The sequence below is a fragment of the Hetaerina americana genome, unplaced genomic scaffold (genome assembly GCF_022747635.1).
Source record: "Hetaerina americana unplaced genomic scaffold, ioHetAmer1.1.p SCAF_17, whole genome shotgun sequence".
NCBI lineage: Eukaryota > Metazoa > Arthropoda > Insecta > Odonata > Calopterygidae > Hetaerina > Hetaerina americana.
In genome coordinates, this window is record NW_027286730.1 from 2,380,390 (window position 1) to 2,397,439 (window position 17,050).

General features: G+C 34.5%; 2 protein-coding genes across 8 annotated transcripts in view; both read right to left on the reverse strand.

The window, feature by feature from the left end:
* The window catches only part of LOC139687115 (cysteine-rich protein 1-like), a 119,939-nt gene extending 116,176 nt beyond the window's left edge, over window positions 1-3,763 (reverse strand). Inside the window, exons 1-3 of one of the 4 annotated variants that reach the window (XM_071584234.1) lie at window positions 3,561-3,763; window positions 1,847-1,928; window positions 1,591-1,777 (exon numbers count right to left, since the gene is read on the reverse strand). In XM_071584234.1, coding sequence (XP_071440335.1) covers window positions 1,591-1,777; window positions 1,847-1,928; window positions 3,561-3,593 — 302 coding nt within the window. In that variant the 5' untranslated portion in view covers window positions 3,594-3,763. Of the gene's footprint in view, window positions 1-1,590; window positions 1,794-1,846; window positions 1,929-2,331; window positions 2,603-3,560 lie in introns of those variants that run through there. The other 3 variants (XM_071584235.1, XM_071584237.1, XM_071584236.1) reach the window with 3 other exon arrangements.
* A 3,233-nt stretch (window positions 3,764-6,996) lies between these two features.
* The window catches only part of LOC139687138 (cilium assembly protein DZIP1-like), a 34,215-nt gene continuing 24,161 nt past the window's right edge, over window positions 6,997-17,050 (reverse strand). For 3 of the 4 annotated variants that reach the window (XM_071584272.1, XM_071584271.1, XM_071584269.1), the window contains 5 exons: window positions 15,318-15,541; window positions 14,942-15,122; window positions 11,698-11,872; window positions 9,843-10,035; window positions 6,997-7,776 (listed from right to left, as the gene is read on the reverse strand). In XM_071584272.1, the coding sequence (XP_071440373.1) occupies window positions 7,509-7,776; window positions 9,843-10,035; window positions 11,698-11,872; window positions 14,942-15,122; window positions 15,318-15,541 (1,041 nt within the window). In that variant the 3' untranslated portion in view covers window positions 6,997-7,508. The remainder of the gene's footprint in view (window positions 7,777-9,842; window positions 10,036-11,697; window positions 11,873-14,941; window positions 15,123-15,317; window positions 15,542-17,050) is intronic. The other variant, XM_071584270.1, reaches the window with a different exon arrangement.

Sequence of the window (17,050 nt, forward strand, 5' to 3'; positions counted from 1 at the left end):
AGCTTACTTTCAGCAATGAAAAAAGAGAGGACAGGATGAGGGAAGTTTGGTAGCGGCATATACTTTTTAACATATATGCTTAACATTTTTGATATTAACATTTCTAACTTATTTATGATTTTGATACTAACATTTCTAACTTATTTATGATATTTAACATTTTTGCCTATTTATCAATGAAAGTCTAACATTGAAATTCAAAAGGAATGCTGGATCTATTAAAAAAGGAGATAATGATATAAACGTGAGATGTGAGTGGGTATGTGTGTGTGTGTGTGTTTTTTATATATTAATTTATTTATTATTTCATTAGGTAATCTACTGGGTAAGGTAGGCTGTAGGTTTTGGATGGATACAAATATCAAATAAATATTTTTTTCTCCTAACAAAACCCAACCCAACATCCTACACTACAAAAAGTCCTTCTTCATCTCTGTGTACTGCCCTCCTCCCTTCATCCCGTCCAACATCCCTAACATAGAAAGAGACGTTTCAAGCATGATATGGTGGAATATCATGATTAATTAAAAATTGGCAATTTTCCACAAAATAAAATTTATTAATGCGACCGGTTTCAATGTAACTACATCATCGTCAGGTAACAGTCATCACTTTGAGTCCAGCATATATACTGAAAAGCAAGTAAGGGGAGGGTAGTGGAAAAGAGGGAAGAGGGAGGAAAGGTGTAAGGCAGCATGGGTAACTATCCCTATCATATTACTGCCCTTTCCCGTGTGCCTAACATTATCCTCTCTACTACATTCTTCAACATACCACTGCTGATTCAATATGCTTTTTATCCGTTTTCCTGTCCCTTTATGATTTCACCCAACAATCTCCTCTCCTCGGCCACCATATCTGGCACTTCCTCATTTGTTTTCCTTTCGGTCCATTTCACCTTCTCCATACTCCTCCACACCCACATTTCAAAAGCCTCTTATCTACGTCTATCCTCCTGCTTCAATGACCACGTTTCCGCGCCGTACATAGCCCTCAAAGTAGCTATAAAGTAGCCCTCAAAAAAGTCCTTTTCCATCAAGACAACGCATAGCCTCACTCCTCTGCAGTTGCACCTCTAAAATTGAGAGTTTCAATATCAACCCGTTCCCTATCATGTCTCCACATTCTCCAGAATTGTCTCCCTTGAACTAATGACTGTTGTCCAATAAGAAGAAATGGCTATCAAGAAGGTGATTTTATTAAAATAAGCAGGTGACTGCAGAAATAAATGTCTATTTGCTGAAGAGTTGGAACAATTATATGATTTGGAAGGGATTAATAAACTGGATTAGCATTGGAAAAATGCATATTCCTAAAAGGAGAACTATGCTGAAAAAATGAGTTAACCCAAAAAATTAAGTAGTTATCATATTTGCATGGACTTTTCAAACCATTTTTGTAATTTGTTAGGAATAAGTGGAAAAAACTGGCAAAAGAGCAGTGAGGAATTCGGTGAAAATATATCATGTTTAGAGGTTCACAATCAGTCAAGCATTTCAACCAATGTTTTTTAAAATGGAAAATTGAATGAAAAGTTGTAAATGGCATTTATAAAACAGAAAAAAAGACAAAAATTTCAGAGGAACTCACATTTTCTTTTCGCCTTCTGGACATAATTCATTCTGCAGGTCAAACAGTTGTGATGGAGAAACACTTGATGACGCTGACATTGGCACAATAATTTCTTGGGCAGAATCGTTTTTTCGCCACTTTCCATTCACATATATTAGGTCCAACTTAGAATTATAGATGCACTGTGCATCCCACATACCTTTAACTGTAAAGGAAAACATCTTTTGACACAAGTACAAATAAAATAGGAAAATAATGTGATCAAATTCAATACCTTCACAAAGATCAAAATAAACCTGGAGAGCCATGGAAATCTTTCGCTTTGATTTACACCCCAAAGCATATATCTTTTCCACCTAAAATGAAAGCACACGATAATTACTAGGAGATGATCAAATTAGAACCTTTCAAGTGAATACTTCATAATTGATCAAAACCCACATAAAAAATATATGGGATCTTATCAATGACAACAAAATATACATCCATCAAAATATTAATAATACACGTCTTGGTCTATTAGCCAATGTAAACTTGTTTTTGTCTGTTACACCTAAATTAGCAGAAATCAAAATTTATAGTATACCTTTAGCATCGATACTCAATAAAAACTTTAAAATAAATAATACAATGTTCAAGCTGTAGTATACTCATCATGCACTTCTTTGATACTTTACTATATATTGAACTTCATTCTTTCAAATGTTGTCTTAAGTTAAAAATTGAATGTGAATGTGAACTTGCTGCAGGGTCGCTTACCCATACAATTGTAAATCATTTGTCCTCTATGATGACTGGTTACCATCTGTCTTCACATCCAAATTTGTGTTTAACTTGGTTTAAATATGCCCTTTGGTCCATTTCTAATGTTATCTCTAACTAGCCACAGGCATTCCAAGATAATGGATTAGTTGATAATTTTCCTATTAACTGAATTTTGAATTTCTCCGAAAAGAGCCCTTTAGTTTTCTTGAAGTAAATTTTTCCTCACACCCACATCTTTTTACAGACGGTCACTTTTGGAGCAAATGAATCGTTCCAAGGGTACTTTAATCAGATTTTATGTAATTAAATACAACCAAGAACTAATATATTTAATGAAAATAATTTTCCATCATTCCAGTCTTTGATGGTGTCCTAATAGACATTCTTGGATCATAATTCATTACCCATTTAGCCAATTAGTTTGATTATAAATAAGGCCGATAAAAACATAATAATTGTAACTCAGCTTCTGAAGTGTGCACGCCATTTGAATAATCATTTAATTATTGCATTGAATTTCTATTAATCATATTTACGACCCTTTTTCCATTAATGGCTTCAACTCCTTTGGTTTGGTTAACTCAATGTCAGTTCAGAAGGCTCTTTCCAAATCCTCTAACTCGGTCCCCATTGCCCTTACACTTTTCAATGCTTTTTCTGCGTGAATTTACCGCTTGATATGACTTTGACTCAAATGAAGCTGGACTAACTTTCTTTCATCCAAACTCGATTTTAATTTTCTCTTGGTTGTTCTTTTTTTATTCATCCGTGTCCCATCCACAAATTACTTAACTATTTTGAATGGCGCTAACTGCACTCATTTGGTAAGCAACCCATACAGACATTTTCTTTTGAATGAAAAACTATGAATATCTTGCAAGGGAAAAGAACAATAAATATTTTGTCGACAGATTAAATCTGTAAACTAAACTTTCTTCGTCTTGGTTTTCATCAGTGGTCCCAGTAATGACTTTCATATAAATTGTATAACAAAAGTATCTGGCGTCTAGCTTCCTAATAAATCCTTATCCAGCTGGAGAACAAGCCGCGTTTATTAGAGAAATTCTCTTCAGCTAAGAACTATTAGAATTTAGGTGGCTGTGCAATAAAAACTAACTGACCAGCATGTATAAAAGTTTTTGAATTAAATGAGCTATATAAGTTTCAAACCAGTGATTATAGCAAAGTAATAGTAATTCCACTATCTCAAATCGCCAACATACCATCGGATGCACTTCTACGTCGTCTTCATCCATTATTATTTCACCGTAAATCCTTGTAATTGAAATTTTATACTGTTCGAAAATCTTACTAAGTCCTGCTTCAAATCCAAAATTAATATCGCAGCTAACACGTGAACTTGGAATTGAAACAATTTAAGTTCATCAACCCACATTAGATTTTAAATAACCGATCTCTTAGGCTTTCCCTGACATCTGCATTATAATTTACCGAACTAATTCTGGAGGTCTGATCGAGTTGGTGGGTAGAAACATGACGTTTCACGCCATCTGCAATGCCTTCTTTAAGTTATCCTCTACCATGCACAATGGCCAGTCTGTTTGCGTAGCTACGGTAGTGCTGCTATCGACTAGCCGCGTAACTAACATGAACTCTGCTACTGTATAGGCGGCAAGTTGAATTGGATTTAATTTATTGCAACGTTTTTATCTTTTCGTCACGAGTTGACATCTAGCAATCGGTAAAAGGGCTTATAGCCAACGGAAGGTTATTCTGATGCTTCCTTATGACATTTTGAATCTTTTGAATGCATCTGTGCATAAGCTACTGAAAACAGCTTCTAAGAAACCAGAAAAAAGTGCCGACAAGAGTAGAGTATTGATGCTTTTATGAAATCATAATAGCCAAGTGCAGTAATGTCCACTGGCCAAGCAAATTGGATAGATTCAATTCTCCCAAGCACTCTTCAAAATTAGTTAAAAATCAAGTACTGAAAGAAAAACAAAATTTCTACCTCTCAGTTGATTAAGGTACTCAATTTTTTTTAAATTTTCATAAACATTACACAAGGAAAAATTAAACATGCTACAAGATAGAGAATTACTTGGGTTAATTTAAATTAGAAGACTTTTTTCCTCACAAGTGTTCGATCTATTTCATATTAATATGTATATTACACAAAATATCATTGGTGATGATGAAAGTTTGGCTGAGTTGGGAGGAATGATTGCATGAAAATGCATTACTTATTCAATGTATTCCCTCTTAGAGCCAAATTAATAGTGGAATTTGCATTATTATTGGATTCACAGAATTAGGTATAGATTAGGATGACAATTAATATAACAAGACAATATAAACAAGGCAGCTTAACTTATCACAACTAAAAATATCAACCAAGTGTTCATTATAGCCAGATAACAAATATGTACGTCTAATCATTAAAAAACTGTGTATGTATATATATATATATATATATATATATATATATATATATATATATTGCATTTACAGCATACTTGTATTGCTCATTTACTAAAATTTGCACCTCTTGCCTCTCAGAAACCATTATCAATACTCCTAATCAAATAAGTTTTATCATTGAATCTCAACCAAACATATTTGATCTTCTCCAATGAAATGTGGAGTCTCTCATTAACATATTCCACTTATTTTGGAATACCAATTCCCATCTCTTCATAAATACTTCATTTGCTAATTCCATGATATCCTTAGTATTATCCCCTTTTATCCAAAATAACGAACAAATACAGAAACCTCTTTTATGCTTTAAAATATTCCCAACTATTTAATACTTAACATAATTTCTCCAGTCTCATTACTTTTTTTGTAGCAGATGTTAGTATTACAGGAAGTTTCCGGCAGATTAAGTCTTGTGCCATTGGAGATATGTGCATTATTTGACAGAGGTAGAGTTCAAGGAATACAGGAAGATCAGAAAGAAACTGAAGTGTCAACATGAGCTTACTCTTAATAAAAGGTGCGCTGGGATCAATAATTCAATATCCAATGGAATGAGTAATGTAGTACACTGTGAGTGCTCTCCAGATCGATCTTGGCTTTGAACAAAGCAAAAAACCTCAAAGTTAGGACTCTATCCACAGTGGGTAACACTTACTGATGGGATCAACACATCTGGGAGTCATAAAATGAACTGCGGACTGTAGTATTTTAGCTACATTGCCACAAAAACAAGATCTAGGTTTTAATGATATTCTATTGACATTGAGCTTTCATGTAGCATGTTTCCATTAGTACATTTTACTTGACAATGAAAAAACTCAAATCAATAATAATACAGCAACATTAAACAATAATAACAAAGAAAAAATGTATAAGTATAGAAAGTTATGGAGTTCCAAATATGAAATTCCTATTCCAACCAGATGACATGTTAATAATGTTAGTCTTTACAATCCATGCAGTATAACAAGTGGTGGTGGAGGGGAGTTTGCCTCATGTTACAATTTTGGCCTACTGCAGTGGTCAAGGCATAGGATAAATTAATTATGCCTAATGGGTAGTAGTAGTATTTATGGGAGGCGACCGACAGCTGAGGTCATTTCTGCCATTAGGGATGGACAGATAGAAACGAAAATCTTGAGTTGGAATGGACTCTGGGACTGACCTGAGTTACACAAATTCTAGCTACAGAAGTATGTTGCAAATATTCATAGGTCCTTTAAAGGGTTCATTATCTGTATGCCTCCAAACAAGTTGAGCACATCTGCATTTTCTTTCCCCTTTTTGCTCTTGTGATGCTGTTCATGACAACCAAAAAGATACTATTGCAATCCATGGATTCCACAATGGCTTCAATATTGGGATTGTTAAACTTCCAGCAATACTGCAAACGACATAATAGATATTTGTACCAAAAAGCCTACACTACATTCTATTAATCTAATTGTAAGGTGCTTTGACATTTAGAACTGAACAGGCTTTGACTACATACTTTACTCCATACCCAAAATGTGTTAGGGGTATTAGGTTCTAACATGGAAAGTATTTGGCCAAGGTGAAATCAAATGGGAAAATCCATATAAAAGGAGATTAAGATTTTGAATAAAGATTTAAAGAAAAGGAAAATGCCCTCTGAATGTTTAATCAGTGGACCCATTAATTACTTAGCCAAGTGTTGTAACACTGTTTTCCAAGATGCTAAACGGACACTGAAAAGATATGGAGGGAGACCTGATAAGGTTTTCATCCTGACCAGCCAGAATTTAACATAATCATGCATAATTTGTACATATTTCTGCAATTTCTCAGCCTGGTGATGAAAATGACAATTTATGTTTACAAAAAGGTTTACTTTTTCAACAAAATCACCTTTATTATTAATATTTTAACCCCAGCAATGTACCAGCACCATTTTACAATCTCTGTAGGGTTCTGGCATGAATGCTGCAGAGTACTCGTCTACCGCCACAACTGCTCCTTGATTGGACAAAAAACTTAGACAAGCAATCATACTTTTGAGTTTTCGGAAGAGATGGAAATCAATGGGAGCCAAATCCACAGAATAAGATGGATGACAAAATATAAATATGTGGGAAGTTGTTCAAAATCAAATAAAATTTTCTTTTGTTAAATTATTATTATTATTATAAAATACAAGTGCATAAATAAATGTTATCATCATACTAAGTACGTAACATCAACATCCAGCCAAATACAATAACAATTTCATTCTTCTAAGAATAGGCTGACTCACTTTGTTATAAATTAGTTGAGATACAAATATATATTTACCACACATGTTGTAAGATATCTGATATTTTGAACATTAAATAGGTTGAAAATTTGATTTTCATTTCTTTTGTAAATTGACATATTCCTTCAGAACTGTGAGGCATATACATGCATGGAACTGAAAAGGGATAACATAGTTTTCGCTCAAAATAACTTTTAAAAATATTTCAATTTCCTAACTTTAGAACATCAAAATAGTGGAGTGAATCACAGACAAAGAATGGCATTTTTCTCTACAAATATGGTCATTTTATTATGCATTAGTCATAGTCAAATAAATGTGCACTTAAATGAATGACAATTGAATGTTGCATCATGGGAAGGAGTTATCCACATGTACCATGTTATACTTGATGCAAAAATAAAAACACTAAAAAGCATGTAGAATGATGACATGGCAAAAATAGAATTTTTTGCTCAAACTCACTGTGATCTTACATGGCAATGGCATGATAGCCCTTTCCAACAACCAAATCATGAGCAAATGACACTGACTTAGACCCATAACCTCCAAAGGTTGGCATAGCAGCAACTTTTTCACCTTCACCCCTGGTTTGATGTAAACCTCGCAGAATGTTTGCACCTACAGAGGAATAGCCATGGCTTTCTCCTATTCCACTAGAAGATTGAAAAGACGACACACCAGGTAATACCTGTTGTCTTTCCATAGTTTTAGGTTGGAAATCTGTCATTGTGCCCTTACTGCACCATTTTAAAATGAAAAAGAAAAACACAATGACAGGATATAATTTTAGATGAAAATTTAAAGCTTCACATGACAGTAAGGAAATATCTTTTTCATATAAACAGAGGATGGAAGATGCTAAGAGCATTTAAGATCTAAGTCTTCCGGGATTATTTCTGCATCGGTCCATATTTCTGGGACAACAGTTCAAAACTAAATCCCGGAAGACTTAGATCTTCAATTTCTGCACCCCACGGAAGCCTTCACAAGGAATGTTAAGAACATTGTTTTAGTATCTGATTTGATTGTCAGGACTTCTTAATTAAATAACTTTAAGTTAAAACCCCTCGTGTTTCTGCTACTACTTCAAAGTCATCATCGATTGGATTACAAAATACTAGCATGTATTAGGATGTTTTCTTTACATATATATTGACTTAGGAGAATATTCCACTAATTTCAACACTAGCTGCCACAGCCACCTAGACCTGGCAGGATGGCCATTTGAGCGATGGCGTCACATTAAAAAAATACTATTGAGGAAGGTGAAGGGATCCACCACAATTATTTATCCCATGAACTCTCACCATGGACAAAAATATGAATATGAGTCCAGGCAACTAGTGCTCGGTCCACATGGAATGTTTACAAAGGAAGTGTGAAATGAGTGCTCTTTACAGAAAAGTAGCACTGCCAGGAAATAAGAAGGAAAAATGCACACAAACAATTAAAGATAAGTCAGGGAAACCATTAATGGAACCAGGGATTATTCAAGGGAGATGGAAGGAACATGGAATTATACCGTAAGGACATTAGGTCAGCAATTATAGAAAGAGAATATGAAGTAGATGAGGATAGCTGAGATACAGGCTTACCAATTACGATATAGAAAAAGCTTTAAGAGAATTACACATAAAATCTTACAAGGCCATGAAGATCGATAACATTGCCATGGAAGTAGTTCAAGGTTAAGGTAAACATGGAAGGAAGTATTTTTATGGGTTGAATCATAGCCCTTATGAAAGATGTATTTGGCCGAAAGAGTTTGCCATATCAAAGGTAGTTCCCATCAAAAATAGGGATGGCATATGAGAGGACCACAGAAAAAGAAATTTTATTTTGTACGCATCTTAAGTAGCTCTGCGGATCATCAACAAGAGGATGGAGAGCAGAGCAAATGATTACTTAGGGAACGATCAGTTTGGGTCAGGAAGGGGAGAGGCATACATGATGCCATAGCAGTAATGAGATCACTCATAGAGAAGAACAGAGAATACAATCACGATGAATTTGTCTGTTTCATAAAATTCGAAAAGGCATTTAATAGAGTGAATTGGGTAGCATTAATGATGCATTGCAGAAAATGCGAATGGATTGGCGAAATAGGAGACTATGCCACAATCTGTACATGTCTCAGACTGCTCAGGTGTAGTGGGAACAGAAAGCCTTCATGGGTAGTGTTAGGAAAAGGAGTAAGACACGGGTATCCATTAAAAACTGTGCTTTTCAACGTATAGGTGGAGAAAATTGTTAAAGAGGCATGGGAGAAATTGGAGATAGGAATGAAAATTGGTGGGCAGGGAAATTCATGAAATCCTACCTTAACTGATAGATTACCCATACTTACAACAATAATATCAAACTCTCAATGCTTACTCAGCATGAATACTGAAGACACTTGCATAAATAAAATGAAAAATTCAAAAGTATTTTTTAACAACCTAATATTATCATGGTCTTATCAGAGTATTATGGATAAAATGGAAACCAGCCTAAGATAAAACTCATTAATAAACAACTGCATATGAATTTTTATTTCTTATTAGAATTAGTGTGATTCTGGGTTTTTTATAGTATTTTCAATATACTCCAAGGGAGAAAAATTGCTCCAAAATTAAGTAATAAATGTTTGTAAATGACTAAAAAAATTATTAGTATGGTATTTATGTGCCAATTTTTAATAACTTCATGAACTTTAAATTAGAGAAAATCAATTGAAAAAACAATCACAGCTTTAATAATTTCTCCTTGTATGCTTTCATATATCACATTTCCTATGAAAAATGAGAAATATGATAATTACCCTTTGCTACTCTTCAGTCTTTCTGTCATTACTGATATCCTAGATTGGTATGGTAAATCCTCATCAGACCGCTGGGTCACTGACTTAATTGATGATTGTGAGACTGCTGTTCTTCCACTTGATGGCTGAGAATGACTAGAAATAGCTGACCTTGAAGTTGTTGCCGAGGATTTTTGAGAAGATATACTGGATTCTATTAAATTGAAAATGGGATAATGAGTTTACACATTTCACAAATGCATACATAAATACATAACATGATGCATGAATTTAAGAATTAAGACTTATGAATATCTAACTAAAATATACGAGGGTAAACTGAAAAGTTTCCAACCTAACAAAAAAATGACATTTCTTCTTCAAAAATATTTTTATTTTTTAAATAACCTTCTTTTAAGTTAATACACTTTTTCCAACAATGCTCTGAATTTTTAACACTTCCAAATAGTAGTTGACACCTTTCTTTGCAAAATCTTCATGCACAAATGCAATAACCTCCTCATCCAATGAAACTCTCTTCCCTATAGATGAAACTTGAAGGTTAGGGTTAAGAACAGGAGAAAGCTGCTCGAGGCCAGATTTCGTTAATACAGTAAGTGGCTGACTATGCCAAAAAAAGGCTGCCATCACCTTCCTGGCTGATGGAACCATCTCCAGCTTTTTCGGAGCAGATTCACCCTTTACAGTCCATTGTTTTGACTCTTCTTTAGTCTCAGGAGTGTAGCGGTGGATCCAAGTTTCATCTACAGTTATGTATTGATGCAAAAAATCTGACTCACTTCCCTTAAACCATTCCAACAGAGCTTCGAAAATGTTCATTTCGAAGGCATTTTTGGTCCAAAGTGAGCAAACGCAGCACCCAATGCGTGGATAGCTTACACAGGTCCAATTCTTCAGATAATACACATATGTCAAATGTATTCTTCTGAAATGCCCCTAGCTTCTGTTATCTCTCCAACCTTAATTTGACAGTCGTCATGAAACATCTGGTGAACTTTTTTGATGTTAGCGGTGGCTGTCGCAGTTTTTAGCAGTCCCAAATGCTCACCATCAGCCAGGCTGGTACAGCCATGTTTGAATTCAGCTGTCCAAAATTTCATGGTTATAAATGATATTGCAGAGTCTTCATACACAGCATCCAAGCCATCTTTGATTTGCGTAGGCATATTGCCTTTCTAAAACAAATATTTAATGACAGTTCATATTTGATAGTCAATTTTTTTTTACATTTTCACTAAAACCCTCACAGCTCACTCAAATGATTGCCAAAAAAACAACTGAAGTGTCCAAAATGGCTGAAATGTTAGTGAGGACCTGTCAACATATTCTCAAACTTTTTTAGAAGAGTGCTACCATCTTCATGTTGAGATCGGAAACTTTTCAGACAACCTTCATAGCAAAGACATCAAATGATAGAATCTTTGACTGAAATGTTTAATAAAAAATAAATGCTGCACAGGGTAAAATAATATCTTCCTGCAATTTAATCAACTTGATGAAAAAATGAGTATGAACAGAACTTAATTCTATGTCATTCATTATATTTTCTGAGATTACAACAGAAAGTTCAATTTAAATTACTGAACTGGATGGAAGTAGTTTTTTATCCCAATAACATTTTGTAATGTTCACATAACATATCTCTTTACCAATTAAAAACTCTTTACCAATTAAACTCTCATGCAAGTAAAATTAATTTCACTTATGAATGAGAAAGCATTAAGTTGCTTTAAAATGAGGCAATGCATCATTAAAAGGTCACTAAGAAACGGCATACCACCCACATCTTAATAAACTGTTACCAGCAATATATTCAGCACTGACAACACTACTGAAATAGAATCTTAAATCTTACCTTTCATTTTCTCCTGACTGAAGGCATCTTTTGGTGACCAGTGTCCTGAACCAAACGCTGATGGTTCATCTACCACCTTTCGTTTGTCTAATTTCAGCCTTAGCATTTTTTGTGAAACCCTTGCATCAGCCTTTTCTTCTAGGTTTGACTTAATATGATGATAGTTTTCAATTCCCTGGTTAAAAAGGTTTGATGTTTTAGTTTAATCTACAGAGCAAAGATGCAGAACCATGAAAAATATTACCTGGCTACCCTTAATAAGTAACACACAATATTTCCTTAACTCAACAAAAAAACTCAATTAATGCCAGCACCTATTAAGGAAGTGAGATTTATCACAACCCACAAATGTATGGTAAAACCTTGATATGATGAACCACGCTAACAAATCCACTGGAAGCACTCATGACAAAGAGACTTTCTTGAAATACAAAAGAGATTATTATAACCCAATTATAGGGACCCGCCCTATTCTCCCGATCTGGCACCACCGGACTTCTTCTTCTTCCCCCTGATGAAAAGACAGCTCAAGGGATGACGTTTTGACTCGATAAAGGCCGTTCAAGAGGCTTCGACGAGGGTCATCAACGGCATCCCCAAAGAAAATTTCCAGCGGGCATACGGGGAATGGGAGCAACGTTATACTAAGTGTGCAGCAGCTCAAAGAGCATACTTTGAAGATTATTAAGTTGATGTGAGTATATCGTCAATAAAATTCTTGTAAAAAAATCAGTCCAACCACTTTTGAGTGCGACCCTCTAGGTGTGCAAAAAATGAAGCTTATAAGGATTTCATTTTAAATGCTGAAAATAAACAAAAGGCAGCATGGAGAGTAATCAATCAAGAAGTTGGTCATGGTAAGGCAAAAGAAAATCTTCCTTTTACCCCAGACACTGTAAATAAGTTTTTCTTAAAAGCCGTTGAAGACATTTGTTTGCTCAAGAAGTTGATGCTTCCAATATTAGCAATATGCTGCAAAATCTTCCTACAAATAATTTAAAAAATCCAACAGTAAGGATATTTATGGTCTGCCTAATTCTCAAATCAAGGATCATGTTGATTGATCATAGATCAAGGATCTTGTATTCATCGCGGAATCATTACCTATGTTACTCAACTAATGTTTTGAGACAGGAGATTTTCCAAAAGTTTGAAATATTCTAAAACAGTACCTGTCGATAAGAAAGAGGATAAAGAAGATTTAACAAACTACTGCCCCATTTCCACAGACCCTGTTTTTGGTACAACTTTTGTAGCTAAAATGAAAGACCAAATATGTAGAACTAGCATTTAAGCATTCAATCATTTTTTTATCAGAGAACTGATACATAGGAGAACAGGTCAGTCATGATGAAGATTTATGAACAAATTTACTACGGAAATGGAGCTTTTGAAAAAAATGTCTGAGCAAAATAGTGATGAAACCTAAATATTCCATTCTTTTATTGACTAAAAATAAAAAAACGCCATGATTTCTACATTCCATATTTCACTATTCAGAGCAATATTCCAAATTAGCAATTTAAAATCACATCTTCATTTTGGCTGCATCTGTGATGACTAATTAATAATTATTAAGCTTTACCAAGCCCTTAATTATCATCATGAAAATGTTCAAATGGTAATTTTGCCACCAATTCAGGGTTAACACTGAATTCTGCTACATATGATTAATGTTTTCAACATTTTTTTGGAAAGAATACCTGTATATAAAGAATCTATTTGATAAAGATATTAGACCTTCAAGCTCAGACTTGGAGAGAGAATATGACATGCAATTGGATAGCTTGGGTCCAGACATAGTTGATAGTGAGTTACAAAGGGCACAAGGAAATTGAAATTAAATAAGGCTAAGGGGGTAGACAACATACCCGAGGAATAACTATGGAGTTTGGGAAAACATAAATCGATTAGTTACATATTTGAGGTACGATTTTGACTGGAAACATTGTATACTCCATCGACTTCTTCCTCCCTATGACAGCTTGGTGACTAATAGACCTGAACAATGACCAAGTTCTTTGGATTAACTTTGAGTTCTGCTAACTATATTCAATCAGGCACTTTCTCTATGATAACTATGCTTCTTCCTACCTTTTCATTCAATATTATTGCCAACCCTTGCTAGCTTTCATCACCTCCACTGAATATTACTCTATAACTATCACTCCAGTAATCCCCGCTATCCTTCCATCTCACTTTGCTATGCCCTAAAACATCTATACTAACTCTCTCTTCACCTCTCACTTAATATTCTCTAATTTTCCTGCCTTCATCATTGTCCTAACATTCCAAGTTCCTATTCTTACTAATTCTGTCATTTCTGCATCCTCTATGTTTCTGCTGCCACTTAAGCTTTGCAAGTATTTTATGAGATGATGATCGTGGAAGTCTTGCCTCATCTACTGCCAGGCATGACGCACTGCCAACTGGGCCAAGTCCTGTACTTGCCAGGACTCATTTTCATTTCGGTGTCCATCCTAAAAACCTTGGGATAAATAACCGAGGTGGTTTTCCATTACCTTCTTCAATAGTGTTTTTAATGTGACACCATCGCTAAGTGGCTCCTGCACTGGGGTCAGATGCCTCTGCAGCCACCTCACTGACGATCAGATGCAGCACAAATTACCTTTCATCTAGGTCTTACCCTTCGAACTATCTGGCATAAGTGATCCTACCAGGAGCAAATATAAGCTCCTGACAGCACAGCTCATAAATTATACTGCCAATGATTTCAATTGTTATTGTAAATGCCTATTTTTTATAGGAACCCACATAATGCCCTTTCTATCTCACTATAAAATAAACCTGCACCTAAGCTATCCTCATCTACATCATATTCTCTTTCAATGTCTAACCTTACTGAACTAATATATTTACCATACTGTTCTATACATTCCTTCCAGGTATCATTAATGTTACATGAACAATATTTGACATGTTATAAATAAAATGTCCATTTTGAAAAACATTTTTTCATGTGTGAATTTAATATTTCAAGAGGGATGTTAGGAATAGAAATATGCTCATACATTTATGCTATATGATAATGCCTTGGCATTAGGACATGTGTATTTTCATTAATCAAAATGAAATATTTGGTAAATTCCATAAAAAACTGAAGAAAGTGAGTAAATTAACTTTTAATAAGTGAGAAACCAAGAAAAAATATCCACATCTGATAACTATTTTTCCACTTTAGGTCATCATGTGTTTTGTGTATTGACTTAACCAAAAAGCTTACCCTTTTCAAGATTCTTCTCTCCGCATTAAGCATTTCCATTTTTTCCTTGAAAATCTTTTCTGGCATTGATTTTGCTGAGGGATTAATATTAAGGTGCCTTAACTTTTTCTCAAAGACTTCGAGAGCCATTTCTGGGTCACTTTCTTCATCTTCTGACGAATGATCAGAGGGCAATCTCCTCCTTCAAAATAAATAAATGGCTTTTCAAGCTAAAAACAAATTTGTCTTTGGATCAACAAAACTAAATATACATATATTCAACTTATGAATTTATTACTCAATACTATGAGCAGATTTCCTGGCAAATACTCTTAATATTCTCCTATGATATGGACAATTTAAGCAATGCACTGCGCCCAAAATTTTCCAGACATACCTGGTCACTTTAGGGGAAGTAGAAATATCACTGGAATCATATTCAAAATCAGAAGGTCTACTTCTCACTTCTGAAGCATTACTGGCAGATGAAACCATAGGAGATTCCCTACCCTCAGGAAGCTTTGCAGGGCTAAGTGAGGTTAACGTGGCATCTCTTGAACTTGGAGGACTTTCAATGTCTTCAACAACTGAATTTATCGGAGGAATTGCCTGCACTGGCTCCTATAAGAGCACATATGAGAAAATATAAATATACAAAAAATTATTTTAAATAATCAAACACTCATTTTATGGAAATTTGGGAATTTTCAGTAATACTTTCATTTTCTAAAATAAATGAATAGGTGTACAGACGGCGGATGTAGTTTTCAGCACCTGATTTTCAACATGCCTGAGACTCCATAGTTACATTTGGCAGATAGAGAGTCAGAATGGGCAGTGTTAGGTAGCAAGGTAAGACTGCCCATTATTACTTGAGACTTTCAACACATAAAAAGAGAAATGGTAAAGGATACTTGGGAAGACCTGCACATAGGAATGACCATAGGTGGGGACTTCATAACATCAGTTAGACTTACTGATGATAAAGCATGAGTAGGCCAGTCAATCAAAAGGTTCCAATCATTTCTGGGCCCATTGCAGAATAATTGCAATAGATATGGGATTAAAATCAATGCAAACAAAACAAAAGGAATGAGATTTTCAAGAATAATGAAAGCTAAGTTCAACATTAAAATCAGGGGGCATGTACTGGAGTGGATGCAACAACTATGGAGTGTTTAAGATGAACATGGCCGAAGCATTAAGTGAAGAATACATGCCTTATGCAAAGCTTTTACGAGGAGAAAATAGTGGTTGAAAGGGAACTTAGTATCAATGCAAGAAGAAATTAGTAAAACTTTCAATACAGTAAGTGGCATTGCATGGTGTTTAAATTTGGCAATTAAGACAAATATCATAAATTCACATTGGCAGCTTTAGAGATATGTTTGTGGAGAAGTATGGAAAAAGTAAAATGGATGGAAAGGAGAGAAGTACTAGACTTTCTATGTACTGGGACCTCAACACAAGTTCACTTAAGGATGTGTAAACAAATGCTTATTGTTTATAGTCCAGAATGGCAGTGAAGGAATGAATCTCAAATTTGATGATTTGATACTTTTTGTAAAGTTAGAGTTATGTGCTACCGATCCATAATTTATACTTTTTATCCTGAAGAGATAAAAAAAATGCAACACGGAATGCAACATTCAATGCAGTGCTGTCAAATTATGAACCAAATTCAGCTCAAAGATTTAATTCTAACTCCTTGCATGGGTGATAACATATCTTGTCCACCACTGGAAAACTCAAAATATTAATTGCCAGTGATGAGGGAAATACATAAAATGATAGTAAAATAAGGAAGGCCTGAGTGATATCCACATATTTTCATATTTGATGCTGTCAACTGTGATCATTGTAAGTATGCCTGAATTTATAGATCAATGATTGAGCAATTCAGTCTTAATTTTTATTGTACTATTATTCATGACTTCATAACATAATGGGCATTGCATACAGTTAGTCCATTTCTCTAATGAGTGAGTAATTGAAAATTTTCAAATATATATGCAAAATGATTGCAAGCATCTATTTATGGAAAATTTTACTAATGAAAATATAATCGTTTTGATTCAACTTTAATAACATTATACATGGGCTAACCTTTTCAATATTTCATTAAAAAAT